The sequence below is a fragment of the Cetorhinus maximus genome, chromosome 2 (genome assembly GCF_964194155.1).
Source record: "Cetorhinus maximus chromosome 2, sCetMax3.hap1.1, whole genome shotgun sequence".
Lineage (NCBI taxonomy): Eukaryota > Metazoa > Chordata > Chondrichthyes > Lamniformes > Cetorhinidae > Cetorhinus > Cetorhinus maximus.
Window position 1 is genome coordinate 155,010,933 of NC_135880.1, and position 18,425 is coordinate 155,029,357.

General features: G+C 38.5%; 1 protein-coding gene across 10 annotated transcripts in view; it reads left to right on the forward strand.

The window, feature by feature from the left end:
- Window positions 1-733: 733 nt before the first annotated feature.
- LOC144698817 (nuclear factor 1 B-type-like) overlaps window positions 734-18,425 on the forward strand; it is a 375,700-nt gene continuing 358,008 nt past the window's right edge. For 2 of the 10 annotated variants that reach the window (XM_078570524.1, XM_078570525.1), the window contains exons 1-2: window positions 734-2,004; window positions 11,415-11,946. In XM_078570524.1, the coding sequence (XP_078426650.1) occupies window positions 2,002-2,004; window positions 11,415-11,946 (535 nt within the window). In that variant the 5' untranslated portion in view covers window positions 734-2,001. Of the gene's footprint in view, window positions 2,005-2,152; window positions 3,688-4,645; window positions 4,714-4,971; window positions 5,412-11,414; window positions 11,947-18,425 lie in introns of those variants that run through there. The other 8 variants (XM_078570526.1, XM_078570522.1, XM_078570521.1 and 5 more) reach the window with 6 other exon arrangements.

An 18,425-nucleotide genomic window follows, 5' to 3' on the forward strand; every position in this document is an offset into this window, starting at 1 on the left:
AATATTTTGGGGAAAGTTTGGGGGAGAAACTTGCAAAGAACTAGCCTGGACACGGTGGACTGATTAACCTCTTTCTGTGTTGTAGCCATTCTATCATTCTACGCATGTGAAGAATTTTTCCCCATAATTTGATGCCTTTCTTTCTTTACAACCCCTTGACCTAGCTCCTTCACTTTTTTGTATAAATGTTATCCTCAAGAAATATTTAAATCATAATACCCATACTATTAAGGAGGCCCTATGAACTGTTGAATAACATCCATTGAACATAACAGTTCACAAGATTACTTGGGAACTAACAAGTAATCCATCACTACGCATGCATATGCACAATACTTCCATGCGCCATAAAACTTCTTGTGACCTTACAGAACAAATTTGTGGTCTATTTGAAACCTTTTCACAACAAAAAAGTACTTTTCATTAGGGAAACACCCTTGAAACATCAAGGTCCAAAACTGAACAGCTATATTGCAAACAAGTTAGCCACTATCATTACATGGTGTGGAACTGCTGGTCTCATAGTTTTAATGAAATATACTGGTGACCTCCAATTGCCTTTGTTTTTTGTGAAGTACCTTATCAGAACTCCCAATCGCCTTAAATGTATTTAAATGACCTTTACCAAACTCTTGTTTTATTCTTGATTGAAAATACTGTTTTAAATACTAAACACACCACGTGCAGACACTGGACAGGTTTGTGTCTCTTATTGGTAAATGACCTTGTAAGAAAATACGTTGAATGCATATTTGGATAAAACTTTTCTTATAACGTTGGCGGTCTTGAAAATAGGCTTTTGCAAGTTAGGCTTTCAGCATTCTGTCTCACTGTACTAGATACCGAGCAAATAATGTGTAGGTGGAACAAATTGGATTGCAAGCTAAACCACACACACCAGGCAGAGTAATCTTCGGGAGCGGGTTAAGAATGACTTAGCAGGAATCCTGCATACGGCAGAACAAATGTCCCCCTCATTCTGGTTTTACAACCTAACTTTAAATAGCTCTTCAGCACTCGCCCTACTGCATTCGAGCGCATCGACAGAGGCAGTACCCGTCCTCTTCATTGGTCGGTGGCTGTGTTAAGAGGGAGAGTGACTGCTGTGGGAATGAGCCGGAGAAACGCTGTTGGTTGTTTAGCCGCGAAACTCCACTCTAGCAGCCTGGCGACCAGAGAGGAGAGGAGGGGAGGGGAGGGGTGAGGAGAGTATGAGAAAGAGGGGTGAAGCGACTGTTGGAAACTCACAGGAAGCACAGCAGTGTAGGAAGAGGACAGTGGCATATTGGCAAGAGAAATCAAAGCACTGAAAAATTCACCTAGGAAGAAAACCCTGTAAATGGGGCAAAATAATAGTGACTATAGCGAACCTCAACATTTGAAGAATAGAGAACCAGAAAAAAAAACACATAGGCAGTAAAAGGAGTAAGTTCTACAAAGATAAAATATCGAAAGTGAGAGTGAGCTGTGCAGATAGTCAATTAAGACACAAACAATTGAGGAAGCTAGAAAATAAGGACAGACCCAAGTGGAGAACAAAAAAAAAGAGAAAAGAGGGACGAAACCATTCCCTGAAGGAGAGCAAAATACTGAGACTCCCCCCACCCCCCCGAAAGGCAAAGCATCTGAAAGCAAGGTTTGTAGACAGGGACAGAGAGGGAAGGGGGCAGGCTTCCCGATGTACCGCCCAGCCTCTTGGAAGCGAGTCAAAATCACAGCCAAGTACAGAATTCCAGCAGAAAGAGGAAGAGAAAAGGATCGCGAAGGGGGAAAAAAAGACTTGGCAAGGGCAAACTGCCTGACTTTGACTTTGCCGCTGCTTTTTTTTAAAGTCGAGGTATCGCTTCCGGTTTGCAAAGGCCACTTCAGGAGAAAAAAAAGGGGAAAAGCCTTTTAGCAGTTTTTTTGCAGAAGCTCAGTTTGAACTTGAGGAGAAATGTGAAGCTTTAAACCGTTGTAGGCAAACTCCAAATTCAATATATTTTATTACAACATTGTGCAATGGTATGTGTTACAAAAATAATATATTCGCGTTTTCCATGTTATTCTTTCCTCAGGTTGTGTCTTGGCTGCAGCGAGCCCCAGCCCTCTTTCTTAAATGCTGGTTTCACTTTGTATTTATTTTATTATTTTTTGGCGATACTATTGGATTGTTTATGTCTGCAATCGCCAGCTTTCTCGATGTAGGTCACGCCGCTATCAGATTTGTTTTTAATGCCAGCAATGAATCAGTAGTGGTTGGTGCTTGCGTCCAAAAAGCGCTGAGCTTGGCAGATTTCCCTACTTTCTAGATTTTTTTCTCTCTTCCTTTGGTTTGGCTCGACAGCTCCAGAAGAATTTGAGATTGATGGCAACGTTATGTTGGCTGAAACCAGACACTGCAGTCCGCCCTTCTCATTCTCTTCATTTCCCCTCTCACATTCTATTTTCATTTTGAATTTTCATTCTAGTCCTCCCCCCGCCCCCACCCCACACACACACACACATTCCCTGCTTTTCCCCCTGTTTTTATAAAAATAATCTTCCCACCGTGTCTCTTGTAGGCGGCGGCGGCGGTCTAAAGGATAGCTTGATTAATAGACTGGTTGGTTGGCGATGGGGGAGGGAGGAATTGGTGTTTGACACCACATGCCGATGTGGCGTGATCGGAATGCTCATGGCTACAAGCAAGGCCACCTTTCCCCCTGCTGCCGTTGAACTTGAGAAGAGACGAGAAACTCAGCAACTGACTCTGCACCGCACCAACCAGCAGAGGAAGGGCGCTAAAGAGAAGGGAAATGGGGAGGGTGAAGTCCGCTCCTAAATGTGTTCTGCACGCATCCAGAAACATGAATAGGAGTCACTCAAAGCGCACATTTACAACTTCGTGAACACTCCCGTAACTTTTCACTGAAGTAGAAGGAACCGTAAGGGGTTCGAGGTGGAGGGCGGAAGGAGGAGAAGAAAAAACGCTGACTGGAAGCGATTTAAAATTGCAATGCGTATTCAAGTGCTGTACTGTACAATGGTCGCATGATTTGCGCTGGGGACATATGTTAAAGATTTGCCTACGTTCATTCTCGATCCTATAAGATTGCGCAGTTATACAACATCCTATCCCTTAAAGCTAGAGGAAAGAACATTTGAGATCATATACAAGCTGTCTTGAGCTTTTGCTGCAGATTTCCTTCCTTCCCCCTTCCCACGTTAAATTAAAATGGTAAAGCCGTACACAACACACAACAAACACAACCTGCGGAGGGTTCAGTGAACTATAGCTTGGAAGAGAACACGTTAGGGATAAATATTAATACTGACGTTGGCACAGCTTTAAGCCTTTGTTAGCCTGCCCTGGATTTTGAACAATTTGAACAGGTGCACTTTTGTGGAAAAAATTAAATTACTAGATGTCTTTTCTTTGTTAATAATTAAACCTCTTTTAGGTAAAAGTGCAGCGATCTGCTGAAATGTTAACTTTTCAATGACATTCGCACTGTAGATGCAGTGACTAACTGGATTGAGAGAAAGTTGGAAACTGGTTGAAGTACAGTATAATAGAGTGAAAGTAGGGCCAGTAAAGAAGGAAGCAACTTTCAAAATTAATGGACTGGCTTAATTTGAATTTACCGTGAAGTACAGTCAAAACAGTACAGTAATTAAAAAGGGCACCAAATGCAACAAGATCGATTTCAAGTTATCTACGCCCCTGTAAGTAACACTCTGACTCTACTTTGCAAAATTAAGACAAATTTATTAATCGGTTTTCCTCCTTTATATAACTTGGAACCGCAAAGAAAGGCTTTTTAAAAAAAATAACATTAAGTTTTAAAAATAAATCCAGGTCATAACTTCATTCATTTCTTTGTTGGTTTGAAACTTTAACTCTGGGACTGTTGCTTCAGTCCACAGCAAAGCGAAGGGAGAAGGAATCGAACTAATAACCGATTTTATTAGCCCGGCTCTCAGATACTCTACATTCAAAACTGTCCCGATGAACAGACACGATGGACAAATGGCCACATCTTACTATAAAAATGCATTCCAAAAGAAAAACATAAGTTGTGCGATTCCCACTCTTGTAACATTACACTTTATGATAAATCAGTGGAGTGATTCTGATCTCACCACCTTGTTTACAGCGCGCCCGCAAATGTATACTTGTGTAATGCAGATTTCAAATTACATTCCGGCGGGGGCAAAATAAAAGGTTATTAGCACCTAACAGTAGACCCAAAGCATTAATCTGTGTGAACATACTGAAAACATTAGTTAAAGGCGGCACGAAAACCACACCACAAGACTGATGGTTTGTTCTTTGGCATTAATTCTAGCCAGTAAACTCTAATTATCCCTAAACATGTTGGGATCTTACAGTGCGGACTCCCAATGCAAATATATGATATATTTTTTAAAAAGCCAAATAGCCATCTTATGCGCGCAAGTTTTGGGCGGCGCAGAAAGTTTGCAGCCAAACATTGTGTGTGTTTAGTTGTTGGTTAACGAGGGACATTGAGTTGAAGCTGGACGCCGATTTTGGCCAGTTTTCGACGGGTTTTCAGTAAAAGCTAATGAACTGGTGCGCTGTGCTGGTGGAAATTGCACTTTGGCTGGTCCCCTGATCTGGGGATTTTCCATTTTGTTGTCTACGGCAGGGGTTGGAGCAAAGTCTTCCGCTTGTAAAACGACACAATGCCTCAACAAGCTTTTTACAAAATCGGAGATTTTTTGTATTTCGTAAGCATTCTTTCTTTTTACTAGCGGAGAGGATCAGGGGCTGGTTGGTGTATAGGATGTCTGTGTGTGCTGTCTGAGAGGAGGAGGAGGCGACGGAGGAAGTTGAGTTTGTCTAATAAATAAAGAAATCCGTAAAATCGGTGAGGTTGCTCGAGCGGTCCTGAGGGGGCAGCTGGTCACCTTTCCCAAAACTGGGGGGGGGGAGAGAGGCGCGATCAGCAACTGTACCTGGCTAACCCTCCCCTTCCTCCCCGCCTCCCCCCCGCCCATCAATCTCAGTGCCAGTCCTGGGACCCAGTCTGTGCTCTAGCAGCTCACGTTTGACTGCATTGAATAGAAAGTTTCGCCTTGTATTTGTCCCCTGCCTGATCTTGGATTGGACGTTCAGCACTGGCAGGTTTCTCTGTTGCACCATTCGACTGACTGCAAACAGATCCAGGATATCCCACTGGAAAATTCACAAATCTTGACTCCAGATTTTTTTTGGGAAACTTGCCATCGGATCTTTAGGCGCGAATACCGGCAGACTTTGCGACTCTCCACATCAGAGAGTTTTTTTTTAATCCGACAAGTATATGAATGGATAACACGTTACTCAGAGCCTCCTCTCCCTAAGATCTGCTGGAGTTACTCCTGGGTTTGACTTGTCTTTTTTTGGCACCGTGATGATGTATTCTCCGATTTGTCTCACGCAGGTAGTTGTATTTTTTAATAACACATATTGACTTTTTTGGGCGTTGGGGGTGGTGGTTCTGGAGGTTACTTTAAATTCTCTTGCAGTTTGCAGAACGTGTTAGCAGATCGCAGCGAGTTTCTCCCTGAAACAGCACAGTAACATCTTTCAGTGCAGAGAGCGGCCCATTCACAGCAAAAGAAAGTGTCAGCCAAGTGATTATTCCTGCAGTTTCGGGACCAAACTGGCAGCGAATGGATGGAGATGTGTCACTCCCCAAGACTGGCCCAGACTAAACAGAAAGCAATCGGTGCAGCGGGACGGTTAAAATACACCGCGTCTGCATGACTTCGGGCCACTTACCTGGGAAATAACCTGCATTTTAGTCATTTCCCTTTTAAACGCTTTTGGGGTTTTTTTTTAACTCTTTCCGCAATGAATTCCATTTGATTCTTGCCCGTCTCTGAAGTTTTGGCATTGGCGATGAAACATGCCCTAACACAATAGAGTTGTCGGTTACCAACTCCCGGCATTATCAAGAATGTAACTAAACATAACTAAAGGTTACCCTGAACTCATCAAGGGATTTTTTTTGTTACATTTGTGTATTTTTGAAGTTTCTAATTAGTATTTTGACGACAGTTTCCGCACGTCATTATATATTTAACGGTCCATAAAGATATGTATATATGACAATTGGACAAAGAGCTTAGCACAATTCATTTCTTTGTATTTTAATACTTTTGTAAGTAAAATAAGACACTTACTGACAGGCAGCTTGAAAGTACGTTAGTGAGTTAGAAATGTGATGTATCTTGTATTTTATAGGGACTTTGTATTGCGAGATTACTTTTGTGAAGTTCGACATTGTTTATTTTTCAACATTTTATTGATGTTCAACTGCTGAGATTGAAAAGTACTATTTATAAAATGACTCACCAATGGCAATTTTGTTTCTTTTAAATTAAACTTCTGAGAGGATTGAAATACAAAGCAATCTTTGCTAGAGTGTTGAAACATTTATTTTTAGTCCCATGTAAAATACCTTATCCTGACTATAAAGCAGTGGTTAGATTTGAGGAGTAAATACTGGATCACCCAACAGGGGAAGCATAGATTTTTGAGGGGAAGAAAACATTGCAATTGATTGTCTAAGTGATTATATATACAATAACCTGTTATAGAAAACATTTCCAAAAAGGTATGTGTGCGTGTATAAAATATATTCACAAGCTAAAAATTAAGAAAGTTGCACCTGAGATGCTGGACAGGATGCATATAGAATATTTTAGTCATTTAATTGTTTCCCTAATTAGCCACAATTAACCTTTTTTTATATTTGCCCCCTTAAAGTTTTTAAAGCTGTGCAGAAAAATGCTTTGCTAGGTGAGGTACAAAAAAGTTTCAAATTTAATGCCTGCTTCCTTTAATATTGGAACTGTAATTTGTAATTGTAATCGCAATTGTTCAGGTAGTTTCTATAAATATTAATATACTCACGACAAAATATCTTTTGACTGACAATTGCAAAGGCTGCTTTTTCTCAGCAAAATGAATTAGTTTTTGCTGTCAAGATAGTGTTAAGAACAATAAAGATCCTTTTTCTAAAAGGTATGTTAAATTAAGAGACAAAAAAATTTAGTTGTAATGATTCCAATCTCAAATTTGTACACTCGGCTGTTTTAAATGATATTGCTTTGTTGTATTTTGCCAATTACATTTACTGAGATTTTTTAATGGTTAAAACAATTGAAACAAAATAAATAGGTGAACCAAAACAATTTAGCTGAATTATTGCATTATAAATTTATTTATTAAGCTCAATTTTCATTCTGTGTTTACAGATTGAAGATATTTCTAATTAACTTTACAGTTTTGGTAAAGCTCTTAATTCCGGAACTGCTAAAAGAAAGTAAAGTATGGCCAGCTTGTTTACAAAAGCGCTAACACAAATGTGTACCTTTGATTTGTGAGTCATTGATCAGAAAACTAAAAGGAGCACTTCTTTAGCTGGAAACAAATGGAAGTGAAGGCACATTAAATGTATGAATTGAGCATGAAGATGGAAAATGATGTGGTTTTCATAATTAAGAACAGCTATACACTTGTTTTGCTAACACTTTTGTGTTTCCCGCTTTCTGTTTTGTTTGGCATCCTGAAAAGATTAACTGAGATAGGTTTGTTTTCTGTAAAATGCAACAGCACAAAAATGCAGTTTGAAATGTTTCAGGGGCAGAATCTGCCAGATAACTTTTGACATAACAGTCATATGAACTTGAAGGATTTAAAAATTCTAATGGTCACTTTTGCAATAATTCAAGACAACGGACGCTTTGTTCATATCCTACTCATGAGGCTAATTGTTTGCAGTAAAAAGCAAGTTACACTTTTAAATTTAGGAGTGTGTTCTTATAAATGATGCAGTATTCACTATACTGCTTTTTAACATTAATAATGAAAGGCTGCCTTCCTTTGTTATATTTCATTATTCCATAAATGTCAATTGATGGAGAAGCAATTACTTATATATAATTTTAAATTACTTATACATAATTTTAGCCTTATTGTAGTCTTTTAAAACACCACATGTAAAATAATATCACTTGCATTTTCACATAATAAGTGACAATTTGGATAAAAATGGAGGAAATAATGATCAATTTGTATTGTGTAAAGGTATTTAACATCAAAGTCTATATGGTTGTTCATTTACGTTAGATGTGGTGGACACACGGGGGCTTGAAGATCTTTATGACAGTGTTACAGTTAGTTAAAAATTTAAAATGTTAAATCTATTAAGCCTGGAAGCTTCACAGTTATAAATCAGTGCTCTCGCATATAACTGGAGTGTGCTTTTATTCAGTACCTGGTGAATTGTTCTAGCTATGTACACAGAAGAAGCTATAGTTCAGCTTCAGTCGGCTAGAAGACCTTGAAACATTCTATTTATTGACCAGAATGAACAAATGCATATTATTTTGTAATTAGCAGTAGCTGAAACAAAAACTACAAAATTTTAGTTTTAATTCATTAATTTATTTTTAGTAAGCACAACTATGTTTGAATGATTTTATGCAAGCCACTATTTTGGCAAGGGTAAAAATATTTGTGCTTGGACTCAGTTTGTTATTCAAAGTGTTTGGGTGTCTTAAAATATAAACACTATTTTAGAGGAAAATTGAAAGCAGTCTAGGTGGGAAACCAGAAATCCTTATCTTTTAAATAAATTAAATGATGAGAAAGACAAATCTGCATGTACAAATATTTTGTTTTTGGTGTTGGCAATGGTACCAGGTAGGAATTGCTCAAGTGATTTTAAAAACTTTTAAAAACCTGCAATGTGTGGGTTTAGTTTAAAATGATCAGTTTATAGTTTAAATATATTTCTGTACAGTGTTGGTGTCTATGGCAAACCACCAAATAAAATAACTTGAGTTCAGTTATGTTGACTTGACTTTGGCTGTCTCAAGGCAAATGCCACCGGCATGGCAAGAAAACTGTAAGATTGTCTTGGCTTTAAAAAGAATGCTGTTCCAATTTAAAGTTTGTCATCTTAAATGAAAAGCAGAAAAGATATTTGCTTACTTTTCTTTTTGAGCCAATATTTTTAGCTGAATGGCTCACGAGCTATTTCAAGTTAGTTTTAAATTTGTTTGAGACATTCAGCATGCAGAAAAAAATGTGTATCTTTTCAGAGAGAATGCAAAGGTATAATTTTGTTTTTCTTAATTTTTCTAATGGTTGGAGAGAGGGATCAAAAGAAGTTGTAATCTTGCAATAATTTAACGGGAGCTTAGTACATGTTTTTATGTGGGTTCATCTGAAACTTCTTATACATTGAAAATGTATAGTGTTATAATTAGTGAAAAATCCTGTAACATTTATTAAATTAAATTCCTGTTAATAAATTGATGGTAAATGCAAAGTCATGCTAAAAGTAAATCAAAATTATTTTTGTAAAATTTTTATAATTTAAAAAAACTTTAGCCATCTAAAAACCCCACTTAACCCATTAGAAACGGAAGGAAAAAAAATCATGAACTGGTTTGCATGGCACAGGAAGAATTTGGAGTGCAAGTGGCTTCTTAAGCACTTTACATGGAGAACGGTGTGCAAAGGTTAAGTGAAGTGGTTCTAATTTATTTCTGCAAGTACTAAACCAACATGATAAACTGCATCTAGAATTACTGAAGATGAAAAAAAAGCTGGGGTGGGGTTTGGGAGAGAGTGAGGAAGACAGTCAGTACAATATCTGCTTTTTTGTAGCACAAAAGATTTTTGAAACATTGTTTTAAAGTTTGTGACTCAGAGTAGCATGCGTAGATTGCTGTTGGCCTGCACAGCTTCTCTGTAGTTCGTAAGCTTTGTGTTAAGGAAGTTCCAAACCGGCTAAGGTAAATTTTTCACTGCCATTTTAAAAATATTAAATATTAGTAAAACATATCTTTACTCTTATTTTAAACACCTGGTTTGAAGCTTAAAATTTCTCTGTAAATGGATAGTTCGAAAAGCAAACAATGGGCGTAAAGCGAGGAGCTGAAGCGTTTTATCCAGAGCTGTGGTTACCCAGAACAGAGCTGCTATTCATGCAAAAAGAAGTTTGTGGCTTAACTCCTTATTGTCTTATTATTTTATATAAAACCACCAAGATCACGATAAATTTTGTTTAGATTTTAGTTTGCTGCAAAAAGATGGGCACACAACTATCAAATTCTCAATTTTTACATGTGCTTTGTGTTTATGTAACTAACTACTTTACAGCGTTGTACTTAAAAAACAAAAGAGGGTAAAACACGCCACATAAAATGTTGTTGGAATAGTCCCAGTAATTTTTTGTTGTTGTTGATATTTAGTTATTTGTCGAGTCAATGGAAGCAGTAACCTGTACCCAATTAACATGACGGTTTATTATTAAGAATGTTACAACATTAAATGTAGCCTTCATTTGTTAAAAGTGTAAGTAATCAAGTAAAATAAAGAATTTCAATTTGACAAGGAATGCACATACACCTTAAGAAGCAAATGGTTCATTAGGGCTGCCAACTAATAAAGCCAAGTGCTGTTTAAAATAAAACTTTAAGCAAATTTGTACTGGCACCCGAGTCACAGCATGCAAATACACAAAGAATGTACATTGTGTGCCAAGTTGCCATTTTTCATTGTCCAACACCAGTTATATTTTTAAAAGTTTTAGAATAATTACTGCATGCAACCAGTATAGCAAGTCAGCTGACATTGTGGGGCCTCACAGACCATCCTGAAATGGCACTTTGAGCATATTTGTTCTGGTCTAAAAAGTACATGTTGTAAACCTGGAAGCAGAAATTGGCTAAAGTATCAATGCTGCTGGTAGAGATTTTTACGTAATGTCTTTTTTCCCTGACCCAGCTGTCTGGCATTTCTAGCAAGAGAACTCCCCTTTTTTTCAACCCCTCTGACTCCCATCGCCACCCACCCACCCTCCCCCAAACCTCCCCCCTGCCTCCTATCGACAATGCCAATGTTGCTGCCTTTGTTGCCTAGAATGGAACTACAGTACAGAAATGCCAGAAGATTTGATGAAAATTAAGACTCAGTCTAATAGTGCATTCTCAGTTGTCTCCAGCACTGTCTTGTTGAGAGCATGCACAAAAGTGGGATCTATAGGTACAGTGAAGACTCTGCCTGGCTTAGAATTTAGCTCTCACATTTCCACAATGTGAGGAGAAAAACATTTGCTGTATTCGCTGTTGTGCTCACCATAGTCCAGCTGATCCTGTTAAACTTTTTTGGTTCTTTGCTTTATAATGGTATTTATTGTTTTGCTCACGTATCAATATACAGTTCCATATCCCCAGCTACATAAATGTTCCTGTTTTCTTTTTTAAATATAGAAAATATAATTCCTTCTTTGTAAAATCACCAGGAACCAAAGTAGAATGTGTCATCATATTTAGATGTTTGACTTCTAATTCTTTCTTATTGTAATTGTGACCAAAATAAAATTGACTTATTTCTATTATTCTTTCTTGTGCCTTTTGTATTAAAGGATGAATTCCATCCATTTATTGAAGCACTTCTTCCACATGTCCGTGCAATCGCATACACCTGGTTTAATTTACAAGCCAGAAAACGCAAATACTTCAAGAAGCATGAAAAACGAATGTCCAAGGATGAGGAAAGAGCAGTCAAAGATGAGCTGCTGAGTGAGAAGCCAGAAATCAAGCAGAAGTGGGCATCAAGGTTACTTGCAAAACTCCGCAAAGACATCCGGCAGGAGTACCGGGAGGATTTTGTGCTCACCGTTACAGGCAAGAAGCATTCTTGCTGTGTCCTGTCCAACCCTGATCAGAAAGGCAAGATGCGAAGAATCGATTGTCTGCGGCAAGCTGACAAGGTGTGGCGGTTGGATCTAGTAATGGTGATCCTGTTTAAAGGCATCCCATTGGAAAGTACTGACGGGGAACGGCTTGTCAAATCCTCACAGTGCGCCAATCCACTACTCTGTGTGCAGCCACATCACATAACTGTATCGGTGAAAGAGCTTGATCTGTTTTTGGCTTACTATGCTCAGGAACAAGGTAAGGGGACATATTTACTGGGTGGGCCATTATTGGAGGATCACAAACTGATCATAAATCATATTTTCAAGGTTTAATTCATGAAAAGTATTCATGATTCTGTCTACCATTTTGAAACTGCATCACGATCATGCACAAAACATTCACAGAATTAGTACTGATTACGTCATGTTGCAAGCCTTACTTTTAGACAAAATGCAATAAGATTGTTGATGGGATGCTTGTGATTACAGGATACTAAATATATATACTCCTAAATATTTTTTCATTTCAGAAATGTTCATTCTTTGAAAATAACTGTAAAATGAAATGTGATAACTGCATCAGTTTGCATTTGAGCAATTGATTGAAAGCTTATTTATCAGGGGACATCTTTTCCTTTGAGTTTGCAGTAATAGGTAGAATCTTAATTTCATCTTTAAAAGTAGATACTAAAACGCCCTATATAAACATGAAATACATAACTTATTAGTCAATAATTTCCCATGATGATTTTAAAGTTGACTAAAAGTTGTCAAAAGTTTTCTTTTTCAAGAGAACTTGGATTTGAAATATTTAAGTTTTTTTTGTAATCATTTTTGTTCCTTTTTCCCCTCTAGGTTTCTCTGTAAAAAAAATGTTGACTGAGAGGCCAAAGCCTTGCCAATAACCATCCTTAACTAACCACAGGGAGATATGTGAGACTGGCTGAGGTTGACAAGTCCACTTGTTTCACATTGCCTCCTCTTACAGTTTCCCCTGAGTTTCCTAAGGGGAAAACGCCATTTTGAAAGTCGCTTGGTAGTACAGGACTGAATATTGCTGAAAAGAGAGGCAAGTTGCCAAAGCTTTTCGTCTTGCACTCATCAGGACAAATGCATTCTTGTGTTTCGGCAACATGTTTCTCATTTCACCATTTGAAAAGCCATGGGTTTGAACATACATCCTGCCGCTTTGCAGGCATAGCCTGCTTTTGGCCCTGTTGTTGAGGCAATGCCTTGGTCACTGATATAGGAGATCTGTTGAAACAGTCACATGACTCTCACAGTATTCAGAAAATAAAGGAAAAGTCTGTCAGATGGTTTCATATAAAAGTGAGAAATTCCTCACTGTTCACAATCATCATCTGCTGGCTTTTCTCTTAAAGTGCAGAGAAACCAACTTTTCCCCCTATGCCCAGGTTCGTTCATTGTTTTCCCACATTGTTTCTACTTTTGATTCCTTGTAATTGAGAGGAGACAGGTACAGTAAAGACAAGACATTGATCAATTTTGGAAACCTTGAGTTCGAGCCTTTTACTGCCTCTTTCGGAGTGCAGGTTTATAATAATGCAATTCAAGAGATATGTATGGGAACAGAAGCTGTAACTTTACTAAGATAAACATTTTGTCATTTTTAATTTTCTGAACATAAATTGTTTCCTCACCATGAACCATATCTGTACAGCAAACCAGATCCCAAAGGTCAGATTTATGGAGGCTCACTGGATTTGATTAGATTGTGAAGGGAAGGAACTATTAGGCATAAGTGTGTAGGACAAAATAATAAACTCTTTTTCAATTCTCCCCATCTCCCTTCCAACTATGAAAATGCCCAAGTTTATTATACTGGTGAAATTGAAGTTGATGATGATGTACATGGTGTCAAATTTATAAAGTGTGTGTGTACAGATACATTCACCGACATTTTAAATTCCTTTTAGTAAATATGTCATCATTTGTAACATTTTGCATCAATGGGCATTTTTTTGGAATTTGAATCTGCAATATGTATAATGCCTGGATTATTGAAAGACAGTTGTGCTTTTTTCATAACATTTTTTTCCCCATACAAATTCTCAAACTCTGTCCTACTTGTACATGCATATTGCCCTGCTAATGCTTGATCTGAATAATCAAAAATAAATAGCTGAAGCATATTTTTCCTGGGACTTTAGACTCCTTCCTTGCAGTCAAACAGACTAGTAGTTAGTTTTATTTATTGTATTTAGTGAGGGTGAAATATGATGTAAATTTTTAATTTGGAGTTTATTTGTGAATTCATACTGCAATAAAAATGACCTTAAATTAGCAAAATACAAAAAATGATATCTTCAGAATAAATGAAGATGCCAATTAAAGCAATGATAGAATTGTACAGTGCTATAACACAGAAACTAACCATTTGGCCCATTGCATCTAAGCTGGATAATATGGCTTTAATTGCCCTAAAAAGATGGTACGTGTTTCACTTTTTTATCTGCCCCCTCCCACATCTTTGTCCTTTGAAAGATGTGCTTTTCATTCTCATGTCCACTGCTGCATTTGGCTGATATTGTATTTGTCGAAGGAAATTGTTGACTTGCTGCAGAGGGAAGGCTTGTTGCAGTTTCATTTTTGATAAAAGTATAAGTCATGTTCATAAATTCCCCTGAGTATGATCTGTTAGCACATGGTAAAAAATACTAAATATAGTGTCTAGGGGAATAAATGCTGCAAAGGACACTTGTGTTCAGTTTCAACAGTCTGTTTCTTGTCTGTGTCAAATGGGTTTTCAAAATATCATTTTTGGCATCTCGGGGCTCTATCTACTGCTACAACCATATCGAAGGAACTGGGAAGTTGGAGGGAAGAAGAAAATGCATTGTCCATTCCAGCCAGCTTAAATGGCACCTTCGGCTGACCCGATCATAGACCATCTCTGATAACGCTAGGGGACATTTCCCACAGAACAGAACTTGTCTTTCTCTCCCCTCTTCCAATTCAGCTCTCCTGCCACACATTCATGCTGTCATTTTTGAAATCTTGGGTCCACAGTTTGCTGTTGCAGCCTTTTGCTGCAGTCATTATTTACATATTAATGTGACATATGGTATTGAGAGTTATTTTGTTTAAAAATTCCATGGAAAACATTAACCATCACAACGTTTTGACTTAAAAAAACACAAGCATTTAAGATTTTTTTAAGAAAGGAAATGTAATTTTTTAAGACATCTGACAATGTGCAGCGGATGCTGTTGCCATCAGTAATTTTCAGTCGACGACTGGAATTCTGGTTACTGTCGCTTCACTCAAATTAAAAAAAATAAACAAAATGTACTTAATTTCCAACTTGCTTCACATGTCATGGCATGAATTAATTCTTTAGAAACTTGCCTCTTTTCCTTCTGCCCCATGTACATGTGCATGCAAAAAGGTTTGCATACTAAAGCATTCCTTGTTGCTTAATTTTTTTCAATTGAGATCTATTGAAGCAAAAGTTCACTAACTGGGCAGAAAATACCCAATTAATGAACACTGTTGTTTTAACAATTTCTTCTATATTGCCAATATTTTATTTCATAGACACTGCTTGGCATAGAAATGTTTTGAATTTTGCAAAAATCTTCTCATGTAAATGGCATGGACTCAGTCGTATGATGGAAGAGAAACTGTGTTGAGAAAATGGTTCAGCATTGGTATTGTAGCCTAAATCAAAGAAAGAAAAACAGAAAGCTGAAAGCCCTGGGTTGCAGACTGGTATTTTTGATGGATGGCACAGAACATCTTAATTTGTTTGCAATGATTTGAGATGCAGGACAACAAAAAAAAAGGCAACATTTTTGGGTTTTAAGTTGTTGTATTCTGCAGATCACGGAAATACTTTTGTGCTGTTTGTGTTTCTGTACCTTTGATTTGCGGGCCACCATTTTGCTATTCTCATGCCAAGAGATTAAGGCACTTGCACGGAGCCAATAATGGTTGCCAGTGGAACAGGGCTTGGCACCGAAAGCTGATTGTCTACATCTACGATGCCTGTGATTCGTTGGCTGGCATCTGCAATGCAGTGAAGAATACTGAAAAGTTTTTGACCATTCCTGTTTCTAAGCTGCTGTCTTTTATTTTTTGCCACAATTAGAGTGAACTCAGGGAGTGAAGCTTTTTCAACTTTTTTTTAAAAAGGCTTTAAAACTCAATGTAGGCTTTGCAGTGTCAGCATAATTGCCCAATGTATTGTATAAATGCAGATCTTGTGCACACATTAATATGTTTTAATTTTCCCTTGCCAGTTTCAATCACAAAATTTTAAATTTTCATCATTATTTTGTGGACTTAAGCAGTAATAATGAAGATTTATTGAAAGAAACGCCTAGTTTTATTGACCATATACAACTAGAGAAGGACTAAAGTGACAATGGTAACACTTGCTGGGTTTCTGTGCCACTTTTGTTTTTCTCTAGTCACAGTTCAACACATTTCTGGGGGATAACATGGGCAGGGAGAAGATGTGTAGGACATCAGAATAATGTGTCTTAATTGAATTAAACAAACTTAGTTCTTCCTCTTTGAACTTTCAAAAGTAAATTAAATCGGCCAAATACTTTATGAGGATAGAACATTGTAGAACTAATGAAAAGATTTTTTAAATCTTGCATTTCTGTAAGTATAATAGGTGACAGAAGTGAAGGCTCTACCAGAGATTTCTAGTTAGTGTATAAGGTTAGAAACTCGAGTTAGTGCCTTTGGCAAATATGTTTACTGTTAGGGTTAGGGCTGGAGGAGGAGAATTTGGCACTCATAATATTTAAAATATACTGATGGTCACGAGTTTGTGGCCAGTAATCCAAAAGAATCCAAGTGAAATTTTAATCTGTAGCAAGGTCTCTTCTTTTAGAACTGTTAACATCAGTCACTGACCATGTGTGTGACATTTCCCTTTAATTCAACATATCAGACAGACGTTCAGTTTTTCCCCAAATAAAAGCATTTTACAGATTATTTAATGATTTAAATGGAATACAAGTGTCAACCTTCAAAATAGTGAACTACTCTATGGACATTTGCTCTTCGAGTGAGTAGGCAGCTGTTTAAATTCCCAAATCAACCTTCCTCTCAAACAGTTTGCCTTACTGCCTCTTTCTCCATTCAGCCAGAAATTGCAGGTTGGTCCAGACAACAGACTACACTTCAACCACAGGTATGTTATTCATTACTTCATTGGGGAGACGCTGGTCAAGATTTTAACTCACTCAAAATCCAGTCACTTGCACTGAGTTAAAACTAGGCCCTCCGTTGCAGTTGGAGCTGTCAGTCTTCATACTCAGTGTGCATGAGGCTGCAGAGCCGGCACCCCCACCCACCCAGTTGTGTGGTACAACAGACAGTCTTGCAATGGAGACAGCAGCTACGTTTGACATCCTTGCTGTCTACCGAGATGCACAAAACTCTTTCCTTGTTGGTATGGTTTAATGGATACTCTTGCAATGGTTGAGCAATCAACATGTGCTAGGGTAACTTAAATCTGCCCAATGATGTGGTGTGGTAACAATACTAATAATCATAATATCCAAGAAACAAATAAAGAAATATGGAGACAAGAACTACACAGTACTCTCGGTACAGTCACACCCATGCCCTGTACAGCTGTAGCAAGACTTCCTGACTTCTATACTCCATCCCCTTTCCAATAAAGGCCAACATCCCATTTACCTTCCTAATTACTTACTGCACCTGCATGCTAACATTTGGGGCAGAATTTTCCCCCCGTTGGATGGGAAGTTCAGGAGCGGGCGCGTGGAGGAACGCCTCCAATCGGCATCCCCAATGGGGCGCACTGCCATTTTATGTGGGCGGGCCAATTAAGGCCCGCCCAGCGTGACGTTCGCAAGGAAGCGCTATGCGCTCCCTGTGCGGGCAGGTGGGGGGGATTCCCTGAGCCGAGAGTGTGCTCTTTCGTGCATGCGCACAAAAGAGTGCACTCATCTCCCTGAGGCTAAGTGCTGCCTCAGGGAGATCGGCTCCGCAATAAAAAATGTTTTAAAGCAAAAAATTCCCTGACATGTCCCCTCATGTGACACTGTCATATGAGTTGGGGCATGTCCATCACTTTTAGTTACACTTTTATTAAATTTTTAAAAACCTACAAGAAACCTCATCCTGCTCTTGGATGAGGTTTCTTGCTTTTTCAAATGCCCACCAGGGCTCCCGGCCTGCCCGCCAACCTTAAGGTTGGATGGGCAGGTCCACTAATTACCTGAATCACTTTGTCAATGGCCTCAATAGGCCATTGACAGGTCGGCAGGCACACTGCTGATTCGGCTGAGCCCTCGCAGACCTGAAAATTGAAATGAGGCGGGCTGACGTCGGGAGTTCCACCCGACGTCATCCCACATCATTTTGCACGTCGGTGAGCGGGCCCCGTCCCCCCACTTGCTGACCGGGACATCCTGGCCTTGGTGTTTCATGTACAAGGACGCCCAGATCCCTCTGAATCGCAACATTCTGCAGTCTAACTCTATTTAAATAATATTTTGCTTTTCTTTCGACCAAAGTGGACATCCTCACATTTTCCCTTCATCTGCTAATTTTTTGCCCACTCACTTAACCTTTCGATATCCCTTTGCAGATATTTTGGGCTGAATATTCTTTGGACTGAGGAGGCAGGACCAGAGGTGGCCATGTTTCTGCCTCTGGTGTAGATTTGTGGAAGTTGCTTCAGGGCTGATGGCTACCCCTCACCAGAGAAGTCTAGTCAATTAGACC